Source organism: Sylvia atricapilla, chromosome 8 (assembly GCF_009819655.1).
Source record: "Sylvia atricapilla isolate bSylAtr1 chromosome 8, bSylAtr1.pri, whole genome shotgun sequence".
In the NCBI taxonomy this organism is placed as follows: Eukaryota; Metazoa; Chordata; class Aves; order Passeriformes; family Sylviidae; genus Sylvia; species Sylvia atricapilla.
Window position 1 is genome coordinate 24,336,426 of NC_089147.1, and position 22,346 is coordinate 24,358,771.

The 22,346-nt window shown below is 42.0% G+C and overlaps 1 protein-coding gene across 6 annotated transcripts in view; it reads left to right on the top strand.

The window, feature by feature from the left end:
• The window catches only part of ZMIZ1 (zinc finger MIZ-type containing 1), a 339,057-nt gene that overhangs the window by 292,586 nt on the left and 24,125 nt on the right, over window positions 1–22,346 (top strand). For 3 of the 6 annotated variants that reach the window (XM_066324120.1, XM_066324121.1, XM_066324124.1), the window contains 7 exons: window positions 10,245–10,359; window positions 12,583–12,800; window positions 14,257–14,455; window positions 15,498–15,788; window positions 17,410–17,592; window positions 19,879–20,053; window positions 21,338–21,524. In XM_066324120.1, coding sequence (XP_066180217.1) covers window positions 10,245–10,359; window positions 12,583–12,800; window positions 14,257–14,455; window positions 15,498–15,788; window positions 17,410–17,592; window positions 19,879–20,053; window positions 21,338–21,524 — 1,368 coding nt within the window. The remainder of the gene's footprint in view (window positions 1–10,244; window positions 10,360–12,582; window positions 12,801–14,256; window positions 14,456–15,497; window positions 15,789–17,409; window positions 17,593–19,878; window positions 20,054–21,337; window positions 21,525–22,346) is intronic. The other 3 variants (XM_066324122.1, XM_066324125.1, XM_066324123.1) reach the window with 3 other exon arrangements.

The following is a 22,346-nucleotide window of genomic DNA, read 5'->3' on the forward strand; positions in this document are numbered from 1 at the left end:
AACTGATAAGTGTAACCATTAGCTGTTAATAATTAAATATGGAATATTTTCGTGTGAAAAAAACGGCATTTTAGATAAGTTTGTGGTCAGTTCTTATGGTAACAGGAAACAATAATGGGCAACTTCTTTTCAGATGTATATTCTTTGCATGCTTGGTAAAAGCTGTCGGATAAGGATCATCTTTTCTTGTGTGTGCAATACTTTGCACAGTTGTGAAAACAGGTCTTCTGTATTGATTGATGAGTCAAAATGAGTGCTGCTGTAATAAGACTAATATGGAACAGGACTACTATAATTTTGTGGGGGTTTTTTCTGATAAGTATGTTGAAGTGTCTATATACTCTGTATTTTTCCTGTAGATGTAGTCTTAGGGTTTTAGTTCATGATTTATTTTTATTCATTTACAAGTGTTGGCTGATTTTTTTTATAAGTAAACACTATGCAAATATTTAAGGTAGGTTTGCTGACTGAGGCAAAATCTGATCTTCTCAACCTTTGTACTGTCTGTGTTAGTTTTTAAAATATGACAACAGCTTTGAATAGACAGGTATCAATCTCATGTTTGGGCTCTATTGAACAACTAATACCAGAAAATGTCTGGTTGATTGTGATTCGTGTTTAGTGCTTAGTACAGGGGTATCATGGCTCTTTGCATGAGGTCTGCTTGCCCTCAAAAGCAAGGGGGTATTTGCTGAGTCTACATTATTTTCCTCTTCGAGCACCTTCTGTCCCTTCTCAATGAAACCAACTGATTTCTGGTGACAGTGGGGTTAAAAACCACTTAACTGTGGCAGCACCCCTGTTTTTTAACAATTTTGACTGTTAGCACGCTAAGCGTGTGGTGACACTGAAAGCTGTACTTTGCCTAGCCCTTTGTTTTGAAAAACTCAGGAAAATCATTGGGAGTCTTGACTGGATTGAACACCTCTGGACAGGGAACATCAGGACTAAGTCAGTGCCCTTCAAGCCGCGCAGCATCAGGTCGCCGTGTGCAGCTCAGCCGTCCTTTCCCGGCACAGAGGGGCTGCGGGAGGTGGCTCAGCGCAGGGTGAGCGCGGTGCGGGGCTGTGCTCTGGGCGCTGTGAGCATCGCGCTCCAGCCTGCCTGCCAGGAGGTGACATGGCTTCGGAGCGGGGAGGGAGCTGACAGTCTGGCACGTACGATTTACTGACATCGATTACGGCGAATACCTTGTCTTTTTAAACGATCTTTGGATAATTTGGCAGCAGGATCTCAGATGTATGTTTTGTCTAAGACTTGGTATTTTTCTTGATGCCTTCTCTTTACGTGTATCTGTTATTCATTCACTTACATGAAGATGTCACCCTCCACAGGATTTCTCTGTAAACAGATTACAAAAGGAGTGAATTCCCCGTGCTCAATTTTGTCAATTTTGTTGTATTCCTGCTACTCCCGTACATTTGGATTCTCTCAGAATCGCAGCGAGAAGAAAAGGAAATAGTCATTACTATTTGCAGTGGTGGAGGGCTTTTCTAATGGTTAAAAAAAAAAAAAAAAAGAAAAAAAAAGAAAAAAAGAGGGTTAGCAATTCGAGCTAAGACACTCCCGGCTGGTTTTCGCTCGAAATGACAACAAAGCCGCAGACAGAGCACATCAGCAACCTGGGCAGATGGGTCGGTGACATTAATTAGATACTGGCAGTGCCTTTAGCAGGAATCTGTGGTTTCTTCCCATGAAGGCGCTGTTCCGGGGGTAAGGAGCAGGCACCAGCCGGGGCACCGTCTTGAGTGTCCTCGTCTCCACCAAGCTGGGAATGCGGGAAAGGTTCCACAGCCTGTTCGTGCTCTCAGTTCCCACTTAACGCGTCAGGGGAGATGCGATGTGACGGTTTGTTTGCCCGTGTCCCTGTATCACCGACAGCATTTCCAAACTACTCTGACAGGCAGGCAGAGCGCGGAGACGGCTCGGGGGGACGTTTCTCAGACCTGTCCCTCCCCGGCCAGGTCACTTGCCCTGGCTGCTCCTGCCCGGCCCTGCCCGGCCCTGCCCTGCCCTGCCCTGCCCTGCCCTGCCCTGCCCTGCCCTGCCCTGCCCGCCCGCCCGCTCCGGGCGCTGCCCCCGGCCCCAGCCGTGCCCTGCCGCCCCCGGGCCGGCCGCTGCCCTCAGGGGCTCGGCAGGGCTGTCCCTGCTCCCGGCCAGCCCCGGAGCCCCCAGCCCGGCTCGCTTCCGTGAGTTGCGGCGGTGCTGTGCTGCCCCCTCCTCCCTCTCTCCCTCCCTTCCCGCCGTGCCTCTCGAAGAAAGCGGTTTTTTTTTCTGTTGTCGGGGAGCGTAAATCAGCTTCATCTAAAATCTCGGAAGTGCAAGTCCATCACATCTTCCTCCGAGCCGCCTGCTACACCTTGCGTGAGTCAGACTGCAGAGCTCCCGGTGCCCTTCTCGCGGTGCGGGGCTGCTCGTGTTTCCCCCTGTCTCAGAGGCAAAAGCAGAAGTGGAATCTGCTCACGCTCTCAGCGGTTCCTTTCCCGGTTGTTGTAGCAGTCGCTGACCTCCAGGCACTATGAATAAACAGCAAAGCTGGGAACAAAAGGAGTCTTCTGGCTGCCATTATCTCACATTAACATAGCAGACGCGCTGCGGTGTGAACAATGCGAGTCTCATTCGCCGATAATCAGCGAGTACCCAGGCATTTGGATTACCAAGGCAACAGGCAATGGTAGAATACTGGGTGGGTGTGTTTTTTATTGTAAAGGAGCAGTCGGATATGGAAACCCAGGTATATTGATAAAGCAGAGCAGAAGGAATGCCTGGTGGCAGGGGGGGACTGAGGGCTCGGGGTTGCATTCCGACACACGTGAGATAAATAAGACATGGATGAAGCAGATCTGTGCTGTGAGATGCAATAAAGATTAAACTGCATTTGTCAAGCTGAAAACGATCATAAGATAATTTCAGCATTTTGAAAAAGGTAACAGGTGGCATGTTAATAGCAGGGCTGTTACCGGTGGATTTTGTAACTGTAATCTGGGCTGTAGTAATGCATTGCATGGTCTACTTGTGTGACAATAGAACTGGGTGTGATGGTTTAATCTTTTTTCCTTTTATCAGATGGATGCTGTAGTTCCCATGTCAGACAATGTAACCCCTTCTTCTTCTTAGAGGCAGGAGTGGGTCTCAGTAGCATTTTTGTTTCTTACTTGCGTAGCTGTGATCGTTTATTCCACATGGACAGAAATAAGTTGTGTTATCTCTGTATCTTTGCGTGTGCACACACATGTGTGTGGACATGTATGAAATCTGTAGCGAAGCAGGACTGCGTGTGCATGCAGGGGAGATGTGGGGGTTTGCAGGTTCAAAAACTTACGAATTAATCTAATTATTTGGCCTAATGCATTTTTCTAATTTCAGGAGTTAAAATCAGATGCAGTAACTCTTGCTGAGCAGCATGAGACTTGCAGGCATGGCTCTAAGTGATGACACTGAGTGTAGAGTGAGGCGCCAGGAAGCGCAGCAGCGAGCGTGTCACAGCCTGATCTGTAGCAACCCAATGTGAAATGGAAGGCAGCATTCCCGCCTTGTGCAGTCATAAGTCATGCAGGCCTCACAGGCCTTGTCACAAATATAAAGAAAAAGTTCAGGGCTTTCAGCCTCCAGAGGTACTTTGTATCACCTGCTGAACTGTCAGCTCGATTTTGCTATCTCGGTCTCCACGCAAATGCCTTTATTGTGCAGATGTGTGTGGCTGCATGAATGGTTATTATAAATGTGTGTGTGGATATTTAAAAGAGCAGAGGCAGGGGGTGATAGCCACCTGCTATCAGCAGGGGCCATCCAAACCACTGAGCTGATAAATGGCTTGTTGCCTTTACCTTTTGACTGCTTCACCTGCATCTGCTCACCTAGAAGGGGTTCAGAATGCTTCTGTGTTCTCATATGGTTTGTCAGAAGAAGGAAGCCTCCTTCTTTTTACAGTGAATTGTGACATTTCTAACTGCTTTCAGTCTTCCTTTTCATGGTGCAGGCAACATCCAATTCTGAAACAACACTTGAGGTAATCCTTTCTTGATAGGCAAGGGAGTAGGTATGGATCTGCTGTGCATTTGGAGTTGGGAGAGTAAAAGCTTTCCAAAGGATTGGAGAACATACTCATCTAGTTGAAAAGAGTGGAGGGAATCAACAGACTTGAAAAATCATGATGGGATATATTTTAGAACTGTGTATTTTCTTTGTAAAATCTGGATGTTTGTAGTCATGTCATTAAGAAGTAGAGGGAAATAAAGTCATGTAGAATACTTCCAAATTGGCTTTTTTCATTTTAACATTACATCAAAACACCCAGTGATTTGGATGGGATTGTGTTTTAGGTGTTAGCTTAATGAAATGCAGAATGGTGCCTTAATTTCTGCCAATACAATTTAAATGTCTTCAAATAATAATGCAAGATAGAGGAATGTATTTAGGAAGGTGTGAATCACATAGATGGCATCGATCAACAGGTAGTTCTTGCTACCCATCCAAAGTCAGTTATTAGTATACAGACTGACTACACCACCCCCTTGCTTTCCTCATCTTGACTGTAAAAAGTTTAGGGTACCTGCACACAACATCAGCCTTTAGTTTGGTTCTGTGCATCATGTGTGATGCACAGAGGTACTTACTCTTTGTTTCCTTTACAATATGTCATCGTTTATCCTTGCTGACTCTAAGTGGTCTTCACGTTCTTTCCCCATCGGTGTCTCCTGGCTCTGCCTGTTCCTCTGTGTGAAGAGAGGACAAATTGCATGGAGTGGTTTACAGAGCCTACAGAAAACATGGCACAAAAGGTCAGGGCATAACTTGGTTAAGTTTTGTGGTTCGGTTTTTTTCATGGTAATGTATTTATAGTAACTGTCACCTAGACCATAAACTGATATTAGGTGTTCAAGTAGAAACACATTGGCCAGCCGCTGTAGGTGTATGAAGATGGTGAACGTATTGGTGGGGACGTGCTAGCTTTGTTTCTTTGAAAAAGAATCTCATTGAAAAATGACAAGTCAGTTGTTTCCTTCCTAAATATCTAGTGGTTTTCACAACAACAACAAAAAAGCAGGTCTCCAAAACGTTTTTGATTGGCAGTAAAACAAAAACAAATTCTGGCTTTCACTAGTCACAGTGGGGTTTTCTCAAATTAATACTCAAGGCTGGGGATATTTTCAGTGGAATTTCGACCAAAAGAAAAAAAAAATGCATTTGATCTGTAGGTTGTCAGGAATTCCTAGTTTATTGAGTTGTTAGCTTTGCATGGTGCAGTGCATATACTCAATTTGAACTCCCTTTTTGGTATGAAGTACTAAAATGCTCCAGAAAGGACTTAAGCTACTTTGTTTCCCAGTCTTTTTTCCCAATTTCTAGTGTTAGGTTCATGGTGGTGCCCTAATCAAGAAGGCTTGCAAACTGAATGCATATTAATAAATAAAGCTACATGAGTGGTGTTCTCTCAAGAATTCCAATTAAAACAAAAACTAACCCTGAGTGAAAGAAGCTGAGCTGCCTAACTCTTGAGACAACCCAGAGATGAAACTCATGTCTTGGTGCTTCACTTATCTGGGGCTTTCTTGCCTGTGTCAATTGTGGGATTTGTGATACTTTTCCACTGCAGATGCATCAGGTTGTAGGGGGAACAGAGGGAAGCAAGGAGCCTTGTTTGGAAATTGTTGTGGTTTCGTTTGTATTAAGGTAGTGTCACCTAGAGGCTCCAACCAGGAATACAGGCAAGGGGTGCTGAGCGCCCTGAGCACACATCTGCCCAGAGACAGAGCAAGGTGCAGACACACAGAGGTGCCATCTGGCAGGAAGAGATCAGCAGCCCGTTTTGGGTTGTATCTTCTGATATTTTCTGGCCTGTTTTGATTTTTTGCCATGTGTTATTGCAAAGACGTGTTCGGCCTGCGTCGTTCTCTGACACCTCACACCTTGTCGTGAGATGCTCTCCTCTCCAGGTGTCCATGGGTGACAGAAGAAGATATGGGAGAAATGGCAGTCAGTGTTCCAGTGGCAATTACCTGCTCATCCTGGTGTCAGCTGAGAAAGTTAGGATAGGGTTGGGAGATTTAAAGGTTTGTGTGAATTCTGTGAGTGTCAGCTGCCCTTCAGGTGCAATGACCACGCTTCAGAGATGTGAAAACCCTGCAAAACTGCAAAGCTGGCTTGAGGGTAAGCAACAGAAAGTAGCCATTGAAGGCCCAGTTGTGGGAAACTTGATTGTCAGTGGTTGGACTGAAAAAGATTTTTTGGAAAGTCAGTATTTGGCGCAGTACTTGGTAGATTTACAGTATTTAAAACAGAGGTAGATGCTTTATGAAGATAGTATTTTAGACACCTGGCCCTCTCAACAAGCAATGTGGAAAATCACCAGGAATGTGCAATTCCAGTTTTCACCCTCCTCCACAATATATAAAGTGCCAATGCTCTAGGGATGCACGCTTCACTAAACCATCTGAACCTTTCCTTCCTCAAGGAATGAAGACATGTAAACAGAGTATCAGATACATATACAATTGCTTTAGTGACAACATAAACATATTTAAAACACAGCAAATAATGCCACAAATCATGTGTAAACTACAGTAATTCACTTGTTATTAAGCAATTTTTATTAGAACTAACTATCAGTCTCTGTCTGACATGAAGTCTGTAACTTCTCCTGGAGACTGGATATCTGCCGAGTGCTGAGATTAAGAGAAGCTTTTTAGACCTAGCTACCAATTTGCTTCTTCAGCATGAGTGTTGTATTACTGGTGGGTTCAGTACATTTGCCAGTACCTAAGAAATCCCTCCTCACTGCTTGATTGCAGTTTTGTTACATCAGGATAAACGTTATTTTGAGAAATAATTTCCCTCCATCTTTTCCTCTTTGCTCTGTGGCTTCCTCTGCTGTTTGGCCTTTAATGCTGACCAGTAGTATGTATAAGTTCATTAGCACTATTGTAAATTTAGTCAATACTCTTTTAGTGGGCTCCAGCTGAGCCCAAACTGACTCACTGCCCTCCAGGGTGCAGTGAGAGGCTTAATTACCCTTGTACAGTTCAACAGGAACAATGTCATGGGCAGCATTTCGCTTTGGCTGAAGAGGTTGAAGCTTCTTTCTTTATTGGCTGCCATCTTCAAGTTTATAGAAAGGGATTTCAGGATAATTCACAGCTCTGTGTAATAACAGGGGAAAACCACTGCTCTTTGCAAATGAGAATTGGATTGGTCACGTTTCATTACGGTACTTACATGGATTTTCCTTTGATGGTGGGAATATTCCTTTGGGTGGTTTTAAGGACAGAAATGGAAGTTGAAAGAGCAGAGTGGAGGGACAAGTAATCCTCTAGCTGAGTGGCATGAGTTTCAGCATCTCCTAGTGCTTAAAACCAAGGAAGTCTTCATGTGATGGAGAAGAAAGGGTGGGTATTGTATCCAGTATGGCGAAAGTCCTGCTCAGACATGCATGTAATTGGTGATGGGCCAGAGTAAGGGCTGGGGAATGCAAACCATGAGTTTGCCTTGGATTTCTAAGGTGAAACTTGATTAATGAAGTTAATGATAACTAAGGTGAAACTTGATTAATGAAGTTTAGGATAGTTAAGTGGATATTAAGCTATTTACGTTCATGTTCTGCGAGGCACATGTATCAGTATTCCAGTGTTGCTATAATTTCTGTTATTAGTAGTGTTTGAAATTTAACACTAGGTCCTGTGTTGGATAATACGTGGTATTCTCAACAAATCTGTAGCTGGTCTCTTTTTCTGGCTTTTATGTGTGGTGCTGGAGGCTTTATTATTTGTCAACAATATGGTTTCTTGAGATGTTACCCATTTTAACCATAATAAAGTAACAATTGAGTGATTTACTCTGCATTTATGATTAGGATGAAGTGATTATACAGTCTTTAACAACACAGTGTAGCCTTCCACTGAACAAGTGATTTGACTCTACCACTGAAAACTATGGAGGAATATAGGGATATATGAAATCCCTTCTGCATAGGACTTTAAAGGAAAGAAGTGGGTAAGAGAAACATGCTTAGGAGGCAAAGAAATAATAAGTAATTATAAAGTGAAGTAATAATTATAACTTCTTAACAGCAGGCTGAAGCATTGCTTGCTCAAAGTTGGAGTGTGTTTACAAACTGTACACGGTGTATTTGCATTAGAAGAATCTTTAGTGACTCTGTGGTTTGATTCCTGCCTGTCATTACCCTTCTTATTTACTCATACACTTGCAAAATATTTGCCTTGCTCCTCAGGTTTTATTACCTGTCCACAGCACATCAGTGGGGAATAGAGAGGAATGTCTGCAGTGAGTCCTTTCACTGCTTATGTCATGGAGAGAGCTTCTTTGTAGTCACTGAAGCACATGAACGCTCATATGTGCCATAAATATCCAAACAAATCACAGAGCAGACATCATCAGAAACAGTCAGAGAAGGAAGTTAAGTAGGAGGCATCATTCAGAGCAGGATAAAAGAGGAAATCTTAATAGCAGTCACAAATTCTGGGTTAGTCATCATTTGTCTCCATGCTGGTGGAGGGGCTTGTATTGCGTCACTTGCAAATATTAGTCACTGAAGCCATTGTCTGAGTGAGAGGGGCAAGATTCTAAGAGAAAATATTTTAAAGAAACACGGGCTGGCAGGACTCAGAGATTGCAAGGTGTTCAGCCTGCCCTTGTTCACACATATGGTTTATATGGATGCTGTCAATGTGAACATGACGTGTCAGGCATCTTACAGAGAATTACCATTTTCCAGTAATTTTCTCTTAATTATTTGTTAGGGGAAATTACTCCTTTCTCTAATTTAAATTTTTGTTTGACTTTGGTTGAATTATGAGTATTTTGAAGCAAATATGTCAGTTCAGATTCACAGTTATGTTCTAATACATTGCTGGTGTGCTGGCAGAGCATGGTGGAATTTGTTTGAAATTTCCTAGCTGTTTGTGAGATGTATTCACTGCTTCATTTACACAGTTGCTGCCGCTGTTATTACATTATTTGTTACTTGGGACAGAGGCACTTTTTATCGCACACGTGCACTCTTTGTGCAGAGCAATTCCTGTTCTTAAATGATTCACACTTTGCGTTATGCACAGGCTAAAGAATGGGCACAGAGGTAGTCCCTGATTCTAGCTCACAGCACAAAAGGAAGGAGTGGTCCAAGCCTGGAGCACTGTCTGGGGTCACGGGAGAGTGAGCAGGCTTTGAAGCGTGTTGGTAGAGTGCATGTAGAGCCTGTATAGATTCTTTAGGCAAGGTAGCCCTGGATAGAATTTTGGTGATAGCTGGTAGTTAAGACAAAAACGCAGTTCTTGATGTAAATTCAAATCAGTGGTGTTGGAAAATGAAAGAGCAATGTGTATCTGTTAAATTATATGTATATATGTGAGAAAAGATCACCTGAGTGTGTGTGTATATATATGCAAATGGAAATCTAATTTACAAGTTAATAGTACAAGAGTGAGCAAATTTCAAGTGGAATGTATTTTATGGTCATAGGATTGATAGTTACTATCACTGGATTTAAGATATTTCATTAATTACACTAAGTGTGTACCTATCCTGGACTCATTCTGAAATCACAATTCTTTTGTATGAAAAGAACTGTAAGAAATGTTTGCTTGTATCTGTGGACAAAGCTAATGGAAAAACACAGTCCTCTCATCCACATATTTATCTGAAAGATGTGTTGTATATCTGCAGTTGATTTTCTAGAATGCTGATTAGCTAATACCGTTTTTGGCATGCAGCTTATCCATCGTGTGGGAGAACACTATCTGAATTTCAATTTACTTTTCAAAATCACGTTGAACTGCTATTGCTTTAAAGGCTCTTCTGGCCATTTGGGGACTTACTGCAGACAGCGGAGCTGCAGTCTGGTCTCAAAATCTAATTGAAATAAGGTAGCAGAATCAGTGATGGTTGAAGAGTCTGAGATGAACAGGAAAAAGAAATACATGCTTCTGAGTAACTTAGTGTTCTTGTTTGAAACTCTGCCCCTGAGTTTACTTGGACTTTCACTGCTAACAAACCTTTTTATGGTAAAAGCCCTGTGCTTCAATATAGTTAAGGAATTCATTCGTTCTGTGTGGTTTGATATTATCACATTGCTGTTAAAGAAACTTCATGCCTCTGAGAATACTAAGCTAATAGTGGAGGAGGAGTGGAGAGTTAAGGTAATGTCAGACGTTAATTCCTTTGTCACCCCCAGCAATTTGCCACAGTTTAAACTTCCAAAATCTCACCTTCCTGAACATTTGTTTTTGCAGTGATGGGTCTTTCCCTTATGATTCTGTTCCCTGGCAACAAAATACCAACCAGCCTCCAGGCTCTTTATCAGTGGTCACCACAGTATGGGGTGTGACTAACACCTCTCAAAGCCAGGTAAGCTTCATTTTTATGCCCCTTTCCCTCTAGATACGCATTTCTGCTAATGTTTGTAGAATGGAAGGTGTTTTGGAAAATCCTCTTGGGATCAGTAGCTGTGTGTGTCTTCTTTGTTGTATATAATGCATTATTTTGCCAGGCATGTCCTCTTTGGTGGCATTGAACAAGAGATGTCTGAGAGCTTGAGTCAGGCACTTCTCTGGCTGCATGCAAATGTCAGGCTTGGATTTTCCTCATATTTTGCACTTGTGGTTTCAACACTAAAAACATGGGTTTGGGGTAATTCCAAACCTCTTGGGAATTCAGATTGAAGGTGAAGAGTTCTATTACATTTTAGCTAGATTCACCAAATGATAAGTGTTGATTTTAGCTGGGGTTGTGTTGCACTTGTGGGCTGGTGAAATTCAGTACTGACTCTAACCCCACACTGAGTCGCTAACTACCAATTTTGAGCTGTGTTCTTTCCAGTCTTTCCTGTTAGTGCTAACTTTGCAAAAATATTTCAATTTACATGGGAGCAGAAGCCTGGCCCCTTGGCCCCCAGGTGCGAGACATACTTCCTGGATTTTCATTCGGTTCTCTCCACTCTTAACTCTCTTTTTCTTCTGTGTTGTATATTGCAAAGAAGCAGCTTTTATGAGGAAGTTACCAATTATTTGTGATAGTGTGCACTCCCAGGGATGTGGCACAAATTAAGCATGCAGACAGTCTGGCCTTTGCTTACACCATAGATGAAGAGCTCAAAACACATCACCATCTTCAATGAGTCCAAATGATACATAAATCTAACCTGTCTTTTCGACTTCTTTCAAACCAAGTGGTGTTAGATCCCATACAAAATTTTCTGAGTTTTTTTTTTGTTGTTGTTGTTGTTATTTTAATTTTGGTAAGAAAATTGAAAATGAAATTGTAATGGAATGAGCCATCTGAAAAAAAAAAATATTCAGAGGCCAAGTCATATAGATATTCACATGGCAGTTAAGCAAGCAGTGGTTATAGCAAAATCTTTCTTCAATAAAACAAGAAGAGGAAGCAGTTTTAGGATCTGTAACATGTTTTATTATTGTTGATTTCTTGAACACCTTAAAAGAAAAGATATCCCATCTGGGAGAGAAATACCTGGGTAAACATCTTGGTCTATATATTGGCCAGAAAATGAAAATATAGTTTCTTTTGCACCTTAAAAGGCAAAAGGAATGATTAAAAAAAGCCTCAGAGTTTTGTTCTGTCACAAGTGTACTGTAATGTTGTTTGAATTCTTCATGGTACTTCAGAGGAATGTGCAATAGAAGGAAAAAAATCTCTAGCATGACGGAAGAAAATGCTTCTTCAGAGTCACTGCAAGGGAGCAGTGAAACTCTGGAACATGAAGCTTGGTTACAGCTATTCAGAGCCGATTGAAATGAATGTCAGGATTTCCTGTGAGTCTTCGTGCTCTTCGAGGGAAAGGAACGACCTGGGCTCACCAATTCCTATTCTCAAATGTCTGTAACTGTTGAGTTAGTCTTCTGCAAAAACAATGACCACTGAATTTCTTCCCAAATAGCAGACTTTTTGGGAAATCTTATATGGGTGATCCATGAACAGCCACACTAACATCTCCATGGAAATCATATCAATTTGGGAAAGAAAATCCTTTAAACAAGCAAAACAAGCCCTTTTATACAGAGAACAGAGATCTCTTTTATAAGAAGCAATAAAAACAATCAATAGAGTTTTGTACACTATTTAGAGAGTCAAGAATAGGTTAAACTACTGAAATATGTTCTTTCACAGTTTTTTATCTGTAGTACCCTTTGCATTGTGCTGGTGGGGCTGACTACTTCCAAGTTACTTCCAAGTCCTGCACCAAACAAACCAACCAACCAACTAAACAAACAAAAAAGCTCTCACCCTCTCACACCCCCCACTCCCTCCCAAAAAAAGCTATGTCCTTTCTTGTAGTCACATGAATGGTCATGGCATGGTTGTAGCAGGTCTTTCTCATAAACTTTTTTAATAAGCATATTAATTTGGGGTCCATCTAGTTGAAAATTTCCTGTTTGTTTGGAAATGGCAAGGGGAGAAATCACCAGGAATGTGCACCTAGACATCAATGAGGTCTGTGCTCATTAGAGTTCAGAGTACAGGTGGTTATATTTTAATTTAACAACTTAAATCAACTTAATTTGCTTGAAGTAGTTCAAGGTACAGCCCTTACTCTCATGTTTCTTCTTGCAGGTGCTGGGAAATCCAATGGCAAATGCTAACAACCCTATGAACCCAGCAGGAAATCCCATGGCTTCTGGGATGACAACCAGCAACCCTGGAATCAATTCCCCTCAGTTTGCTGGACAGCAGCAACAATTTTCAGCCAAGGCAGGCTCCACTCAGCCATACATACAGCAGGGCATGTATGGGCGGCCCAATTATCCTGGCAGTGGAGGTTTTGGTGGCAGGTAAGATTTACTTCTCTGAGGTGGAAAATGGATGTAAATACTTGATGAAGCTTGGTTTAGTGACCTGGTAGAAGTGTTATGGGCTTTTATTAATTATATAAAGTCTCAGTAGCTATTTTTTGCTGGTTAACTGAATCACATAGTGCTTTTACAGCTTTGGAAATCAGCTACCCAAACTGCACAGAAATTCATCACAGTAAATGGAAATGGCTTAGGTCAATCAATTAGCTCTAATAAACCCCCAAAATAAAGTTTTAATTAAGAGAGATGTTAAACAGACCACAGGCTTAGGAATGATTAACATTTAATAAGGCCAGGATGTGAAAGGTATTGATGGTATAATTTCTACGTGCATATGGAGGAGTAAGCTTGAGTGTTGGGCAAAGTATTTTCCTATGCAACAGAATATTTCTGCCCTTACACTTACTCCGCAGCAGGAATTTGAAAACAATTGGGAGTGAAGATGTTTGTTAAAAAAGATGGTCGTGTTGCATGTTTATTTTGGGGAAATAAATGCTGCATTAGTCATACAATCCAGAACTAATAGCCTGGCATTAGTTACGTGTTGACTTTCTGTGTCTATTCTTTGTAAACAGGGATGGTAAGGGCACTTAACTGAAACCACTATGTGTGGTCTCAGTAGAAAGGCTGCTGAAGAGACTGCTGCTGTTAGCATAGGCAGTCTGGGGTGAAGAATATAAGCTTGGGACTCAGAGAGAGAGAGAGTTTATCTCTTCCTTGATCTCTGCCACTGATCTGCTGAGTGACCTTGAACAAGCCAAAAAAGTTTCTTCAGCTTTGTATTAACATCTCTAAAATGGACACAGTATATTGGCCCATATTTGTAAAGATATTTGGTAATTTGAAGTGGGAAAGATGTGGTTTGGCTTAGCTTGGTTTATCTAAGATAGATATCTCTACAGAAAGGATGAAACTGCAGAACACACTGTGTGGGATCCAGGGGAGTCAGTTGCATTGGGTCTCTCCTGGCATTTCTGCTAAGGTTCAGACTTTTCAGGCTTTTATGATATCTTGAACACTTGCCGTAATTCACCACTGAGGCAGATTAATGTGCTGTCTTGGAGGAAGTTCACTGTTCCTGCTCCTGTGTATTTGCCCCTACTCTCCTGAGAAACAGAGCTTTGACTCTCAGGACTTCAGTTCTACTTTGCAGAAAGCTACAGAGCTGCAAAGAAATTCTTTGCCCCCAAAGTGACTGCTGGCCATGCCTTGCAATCCCAGTGGCAGCCCTGTGACTGTTGCACCTGGGCAGCAGGTGTAACCTGTAGATGCAACCCCCATCTCCTGTACACCCCTAATTACCTGGCCTGCTGGCTTTCATTTGTCATTGGTACATGCTTTTGGAACAGTTCCAGGTGAGGATTGCACCAACATTCAAAACAAAATCCACCAGGCACGTCTTAATTCTCTCCTCCTTTCTCTTCTTCCCTGTTAGTTACCCTGGAGGCCCAAATACCCCTGCAGGAATGGGAATCCCTCCCCACACGAGGCCACCGGCTGATTTCACCCAGCCAGCTGCTGCTGCTGCTGCTGCTGCAGTTGCAGCTGCAGCTGCCACAGCAACAGCTACAGCTACAGCCACTGTGGCAGCCCTTCAGGAAACACAGAATAAGGACATGAACCAGTATGGACCGGTAAGGAGTAACCCTTATGTCCTCATACCTGCCTGATCTGGACCATTACAGGGAATTGGCTGTTCTTCTCACTGTTGTGTTTGTTAGGGTGCCTACTCTTGGTTTTTGGGGGTTTTCATTGGTTTTTGAGGGGGTGAGGTTTGTGCATGAGCATGGTTAGAAATGCTTATAAGAAACTGCTGGAATGTGGGTATCTAGGTATGAGTCTGTCCCCATGTTTTTCCTGATAAAACTTGCCTAACTGTATTTTGTAGTTTAGGAGTTGCCTCTTAAAAAAAAAAAATTAAAAAAAAAAATAAATTGAAAATTACTCAAAGTTACAGCTGCATCTGATGTGATACATTATTGCTGCCTTTGCCAGCCCTCCAAATTTGAGTACCTAGTGAAATGTTCAACAATCTTGCAATAGGTTTTGTAGCTCTTGAACAATTGTTTATTTTGCTAAGTGCAGTTGGTTGTTTGGATTATTTCCCTTCAAATAGGAAAACAACAATAGAAGAGAGATTTGGGTTTTAATAATGTTGTCCATACAGGCAGCTACATGAGACATGTATTTCCAGTTATCCATAACTTCTAGTATGTCATGACTTCATGGATTTTTTTTTTCTTAAAATAAACAAGGGCTCTATCAATTCAAGTTTTTCCTCCTTACACTTTTTACTTCTCTGAATTCTGTATTATAGGAGTCCATATGCCAGGTGGTGAAAGCACAGGGTCTTAGAAACTGTAGTGTTGTGCTCTATTTGCACAGCCAACATCCTAATCTGTCACCTTACAGTACTAGACCAGCCAATTGAAACTATTTAATTTCTCACCTTAGACTTACATCTGCCTTCCACTCTTATGCCTTTTACAATTCCAATTGGATTTTTATAATAAATAACTTCACCACCCATCAGATGTTAGAGGACATTGAAGGAAAATGCGACATAAATCCTTCCCTTCTTCCCTTCCCCAGAAGCATGTTCAGCTCCCTCTTCCCATTTTATAAATGCATGTCGCATTTTATTCTTTTTTTTTTTTTCTTCTTCTTCCGTTGAAGGTTTGTTCCTCTTTCCAGATGGGTCCGACTCAGGCTTACAACAACCAGTTTATGAACCAGCCTGGTCCTCGTGGTCCTGCTTCTATGCCAGGCAACATGAACCCAGCAAGCATGGGAGCAGGAATGACACCTTCCAGCATGAGCGGGCCACCCATGGGCATGAACCAGCCTCGGCCTCCTGGAATGAGCCCCTTCAGCACCCACGGGCAGAGGATGCCTCAGCAGGCCTATCCAGGCCCACGGCCCCAGTCTTTGCCTATACAGGGCATAAAGAGACCATACCCAGGAGAGGTAATAAAATAAATCATCTTCTGTGTACACTGTTTCTTTGACTACAGTCAGACCTTCAACTCTTTACAGGTTGCAACATACTGGGTAATGTGTGGTGCACATCCCTTTAAGATAGGTACATCTTTGTTCCAGCCTTGGTAGGAGTACAGCCATTAAAATATTAGCAGGAGCAGCTCTTCCTTTTTAGCTTCTAAAGCATTCAGATTGACCCTTGCTATGTTAGTCCCTATGATGGTCATTAAGTCCAAGAAAGGCCCCAAACAGAGTTATCATTCTAAGATTCTCATGGTGACTTCATAGATCTTCAGCAGGCTTCCATCACAGGAATGGAGTCTAAGTGATAATTTAGAAGAGACACTGAGGGTGAAATACTTCATTTTAGCCCAGTAGGTGTCTGAGTCATGTTTTTTTGGACAGTTTTATTTTTATAACGAAATACAGGACAGACATTGTACTGTACCACCAGTAGTAGTAGCAGTCATTCTTTAGAGAACAGTTGCTTTCCAAACTGTATGAGTGTTGATTTGCGTAGTCACTAAGATGAGTATAAATAATGTTCAACTCAAATCCCTCTCTGTCAGCATTTATCTAATGCCAGCACATGTGGAGTGTCATAAGGTCCCATGCTGCTATAGAAGATCTGAATGGCTTTATAGGCAAAAGTACATTGCCATTGACTTGTATTATGATGGGGCAGAACACTTAGGGTCAAATTTTGAGAGAAATTTAGACAACCAAAGATGTAGACAAATGAGCTTTTGGAATTAAAAAGCACCAAAGCATTTTACTCTTCTAGTTAGGATGAATTGGGCCGTACAGGCACTTTAGAATTCCAGCAACTCCCAACACCTATGTACACCTAAATGTTTTTACAACTCTAGCCATCACTTGGTAGCTTCAGAGATCATTTCCTGGTGAAATTTTGTATTCATCTGAGACTTCAACAACAGGTGTAGGGCTCTGAATGTTATGATACTGCCCTGACAATAATAATGGTTTATACTAAGAGGTTTGTTTTTTTTTCAAATTGACATTCTACTACCTTTAGAGTTCCAATTTTCATTACTTAAATTCCACAACCACAGCACAGTCTTAGCTGTTTGTTAGCACCAGCAAAGTGCTTATGGCTAGTAAGAACGTATCTTTAGTTGTTAAAGTATTGCTGAACACTCCAGCAAGAGGCCAGCAGAGCAGTTGGGCTGAAGAGGCAGGCATGGACAGCACAGCTTCTATGCTCTTGCCCCTTCCACGGTTTTATTTATTCATTTTTTTATTTAGATTTTTCTTTTTGTGCTTCCATTCTACATCTGAAAAAGGCGCCCCAGGCTTGGGTGTGGTAGCACTTGCAAGAACACAGAAATTTTGTGAACATTTGTGCAATTTTGTGCATCTGGTTGTAGTTGTGGTTTCTTCAAGCACAGTGCCCTTTGACAGTGTTACAAGGCTGAGTGTGTGTCTTACCCCGCCTCAGTTTGCAAGATTTTTATGCTTTTAAGAAATAATCACCTGAAGGGGTTTTGATTGTTTTGATTGTGCTACTGAATGTGTGCTAATAATCCATACAAGAAAGCTTCTTGCATAAAACATGGCTTTGTCTTCTTGTATCCCTGTCCTGAAACAGCCAAATTATGGAAACCAGCAGTATGGACCAAATAGCCAGTTTCCAAACCAGCCTGGTCAGTACCCCACTCCCAACCCTCCAAGACCCCTTACGTCTCCCAACTATCCTGGACAGAGGATGCCAAGCCAGCAAAACACAGGGCAGTACCCTCCTCCAACAGTCAACATGGGGCAGTATTACAAGGTAGGAATTGTGAGATTGTCTTGTTCCGTTCTGTGGCCATTTATTAATGAAGTCACATTAATGCTTTCATAGATACGGTTTTTATGTAGTTAAAGGAAGGAGAGAAAAAAATACTGAGTTTTTACTAGTGTTTTGGGTATCACAGAATCAAGTCAATTAGCCAAGTTGCATTGCCACTTCAGAGCAGTTCATAAAGAAAATTGAATGTTGCTGCAGCTCATTATAGGCCTTTACAAGAAAATGTTGAGTTTGCTTTAAAAATAGCTTGTAAAAAGAAGTGCTTAATGGGATTCAGGTGTACAATATATTATCACCTATTCATGGTCCCCCTGCAGGAATGCACTGACTATGGAAATTTGTAATAAACAAGTTCCACGTTGCAGCATTCCAGTTTTGGACCTACAGTGGTCACTGTTGGATTAAGCCAGGCCAAACTTAAAAGGTGTTCCAGCTGTAGGTTTCATCTTTGAACTGAAGTTTCTGTGACTTTTTCCAGCCTCTTCTTCCTTTTGTCTCATCCTTTTCCCTTTGTGCTGCTTGTTTTGGGCCTTCCTAGAGTTGTTAAAATGTTGCCTAAAACCTGTTCATAGATACATCTTGAGCACTTTGTATTCTCCAAACTGAGGTTGCCCCCAGGGCCTGCTGAGGTTTACCACCTTTGAAATGCACACGAAAGTGATCTATTGCACACAGGTACTCCAGTGAGTATAAAAATGGGGAGGACCATTGATCTCCTGACCGGCTTAAAGCATTAGCTGTTGAAGTACCTGGACTGCATTCTGAATTTGAATGTAGGCTGAAAGAATCTAAGTTGCACAATGTTGTTGAATTGTAGTTGCTTGGTGTGATTCTCACAGAAAACAACATTAAAAAAAGGGAAAGCAAAACCCTTCTCTGCTCTGTGTGCAACTGTGCTGTCCACTGTGGTACCCAAAGGAATGCCTGTCGGATCGAGGCAGCTTCTGCAGTTCACTATCAGGAAGAACATGAGGAACAGACAGATCCTCTTTATAATAGTTCCAGTGCAGTCACTTGCGCTAAAGTAACTGCAGAAGATCTCTATCAAGTTTTTAAGTGACAGATTTTTAAATACATTTTATGTACATTTATTTTAGAACCTAAACAGTCTTTTTGTTTACCATATACTTCTGACAGGGAATTTGTTTCTTTACAATGTATCCCCTGTATTGTATTCAAACATTGACTGTTCTGGAAATAGTTAGAAAAAAAAAAAAGAGATCTTGTTAAAAGGCAGATTATCCTGTTCAGGGGGAAAATTTTACAGACAAAACCTGAACCTTTGAATTGTAGTGATTGTGCAGATAGTAACTGCGTGTGTCAAAGATCAAAACCAAAGATCGCTGGAAACTTGAAGGTTAAAGATTTGAGAAGGCACCCCTGCTCTTATGTACTCTCAAGTATCTTAGGTTAGAAGAGCAGCATTTAGATACAGAATCAGATTTGAAGTCACAGTGCTTGGGCTGTCTGTAAAGATTTTCATCTTCTGACACACTCCTGTGTTTCTACTTATGGTACATGAGCCCTGCAGTTGCAGTTTTGTTTAATGTCAGCTTCCTTCATGTCAGGGTTATTGTTTATTCCGTTGACTGCAGTCATTGCCTTAATTACAAGAAACCAAACCAAAGGTGTTTTAATGCATAGCTACTATTCATACGTAGCTGTCCTTTTTCTATCAGTGAGTTTTACCTAGCAGCAAACTAGGAATTGGATCAAATTGTAGGTGCACAAAATAAAAAACATCCCCTGATCCCCAGAGCTGTAATTCTGAGTAGAGGAGTTGAACAAGAGTGAAAGAGAGGATAGATGGCAGTAAAAAGTACACAGACTGGCTAACTGTGTGTCTTTGGATTTTGTTTTTTGTGTAGGCTTCTGTGCACTGGGGCTATTTTGGGAGGAAGGCAGAGAGATAGAAAGGGCTGGGTGGGCTGTGGTGCAGCGGAAAACTGAAGCAAATGGCTGGTGTGTTTTGGAAAGAGAGCATTCAGAGGAACACAGTAAACCTTTTAGCAGCCTTGCTTGTATCTGGTCATTGCCTGAGTTAAGCTGGCTGATCTGTTGGTTTCGGTTCCTGCTTTGCTCTCATGGTGCGCCTCTTCCCTGGAGCCTTATGGGACATGCTGTGGGTGCTTCTCCAGAAGCAGAGGGGCCTCCGTCTCTTGTCTGTTGTCTTTGGTATTTGATAACAGTGCTGTTCAGGCTTATTATAAAGGCTTATTGTTCTTGTTTCAAGACTGCAATAACATTGTGATGTTATTTATTTTCTAGCCATCAAGGCCTGTACCTGTGGCAAATTACCCTCATTCACCTGTTCCAGGAAACCCCACGCCACCCATGACACCAGGGAGCAATATTCCTCCATACCTGTCACCTAACCAGGATGTCAAACCACCATTCCCACCTGACATTAAACCAAATATCAATGCTTTACCACCGCCTCCAAGTGAGTAGCAAACAGAATGTCCCCACAGTCATTTATTGTGCCTCTGTTCTCTGCCACATACATTTCAGAGTCTGGAAGGTAGCTCTGATTGCTGCTCTGGGAGAGGCTGGAGTTAAGTTGTAATAGTTGGAATGCACAGTGTGGGCTCACTTGAGCCAGTGCACAGAATGGAGAAAGACTGCTATGCTCTTCTAAAATAGAATATCAGAAAAGTTCTTCCAGGTTAAACTTGTAAGGATTTTACTCCAGAATTATTCCTTTTATATGCTTCCTGAGGAGAAAACATTTGATTTTGGGTTCTGCTGTGTGTGCTTTGTAGGCTTGTTTATTGTATAAACTTCATTTGGTCTGTTTTGTTCAAGGGCAAAGCCATTCATTGAACAACACTGCAGAGTAGGATAAAATGTGAATATTTATAGCAGTGTCTCTATTGTGATCCATACAGGCTTCTTAGGAATATTCAGTACTGTGCCAGAAATTGATATATGTTCCCTTCAAAGCCACTCAACGTCACAGCTACACTTGGCTGGGAACAGGACAGGAATAACAAGATTTCTCTGACTGGGTTCTAGCATGAGATGTTTGAGGTTTTGAAGTGACTGATGAACAATAGGAGCTATCATTTACTAGGGAGCTGGGAGAACCTTATGTTTTCTGTAAAATAACTGCTGCTGCATTAGCACTTTGCAGCTCTGGAGTTCAGGATAGCTGAAAAATCAAGTAGAAGAAGATGGGCTGCAGTATTATTTGGGCAAGAACACAGGATTTAAAGCCATTTGGACTTCATAGATCAGCTGTAAGTTACCTCAAAATCTCATCTTATGGGCTCAGATAGTAATTGAATACCAGTGTCTTTGGTCATCACATAGTTTCAGCTGATGAAACTGTTGAAACTAATTGGGTAATGTCGATCCCTGTTCAAAGCAGGGAAAACAAACATTATCACAGTTTGACATTTTTAAGAGATTCGTTTTCAGTCTTCTGCCAACAGAGTAAGCTTGGACACAGGACTTATCCTGTAATAAAACCCAAGAATTCCTGCCATGCCTGGTTTCTGTTGGTGGCTGGAATGCTATGGCCCTAGTGTGTGAAGTGTGAGAAAATAGAAAACCGCTGTGCCCTTGCTCTCGGTTTAAGCCTTGTCACTTGTGTCAGTTAGATGATAGAATTATTTCTGATTGTGTTTTTGTGTGTGTGTGAGCCTGCTAAGTTAGACCCAGTAGCAGATCACTGTGCCATTTGTTACTATTCTGTATAAATATACACATTATTATCGCACTGCAGATGCTAAAGGGAAAGTTCACGCTTTCTCTCCCTCTTCGATCCCAGCCAACCACAACGATGAGCTGCGCCTGACGTTCCCGGTGAGGGACGGGGTTGTCCTGGAGCCCTTCCGGCTGGAGCACAACCTGGCAGTCAGCAACCACGTCTTTCACCTGCGGCCAACTGTGCACCAGACTCTGATGTGGAGGTAAGCTCAGCCTTGCTGCAGCTGGCTCATGTGTCCTGTGAGGGAGGAGTGGCAGGCCAGAGGCACTGCACTTGGATATGCTGGGAATTTCTCTTCAAAATTTGTAGCCTGCATAGGAAGAACGTCCTTTTGACTCGCAGGTACTCTAACCTGCTGTTTTCCAGAGACAACACGTTCTAAAATGCTTCACAATATGTTTTGCGTGTCCTTGCTGATAGCTCATAGCATGCAGTGTCTGAAAAACCACTGCAACCATTGCATCCTTTCTGCTCTGGGAGGAGCAGGAGCGGGGTTTCCCTGACCCACACCACTACAAACTTCCATCTGGAAATCTGAGGTCCCAGGTGCTTTGTGACCTCTGAAACGTTAGATGCAAGAGTAGCTCTGCAGGGCTCTTAGAGTTTGTGCTTAAATTAAACAGTGCAGAGTTATCTGATAATGAAGAATAACCCACTTAAGAATAAGGACATGATTTAGAGGCTTGGTAAAATAATTCGAAAAGACAAGTGCTTAAATCCTTCAAACTTCAGAAGCTAACTTCTTAAATTCCCCTGTTCTCTGACTCCACAAGGAGGCACAGCTCAGAAATGTGAGAGCATAGCTTTCCTCATACAAAGGTTTCTGGTTTTCACTTACAGTAAATTCTTATTTCCAGCACAGAGGAATATTTTTTCTTGGTGGTACTTTCCTGTATTTAATGTAGATCTGTATAAGTGAATCCAGGGTATGTTTTGATAGCACCATGTTCATGGAAGGGCCTAACTAGATCAAATTACAGTAGCACCTTTTTTTTTAATTTATATATTTTCAAGTACTACAGAA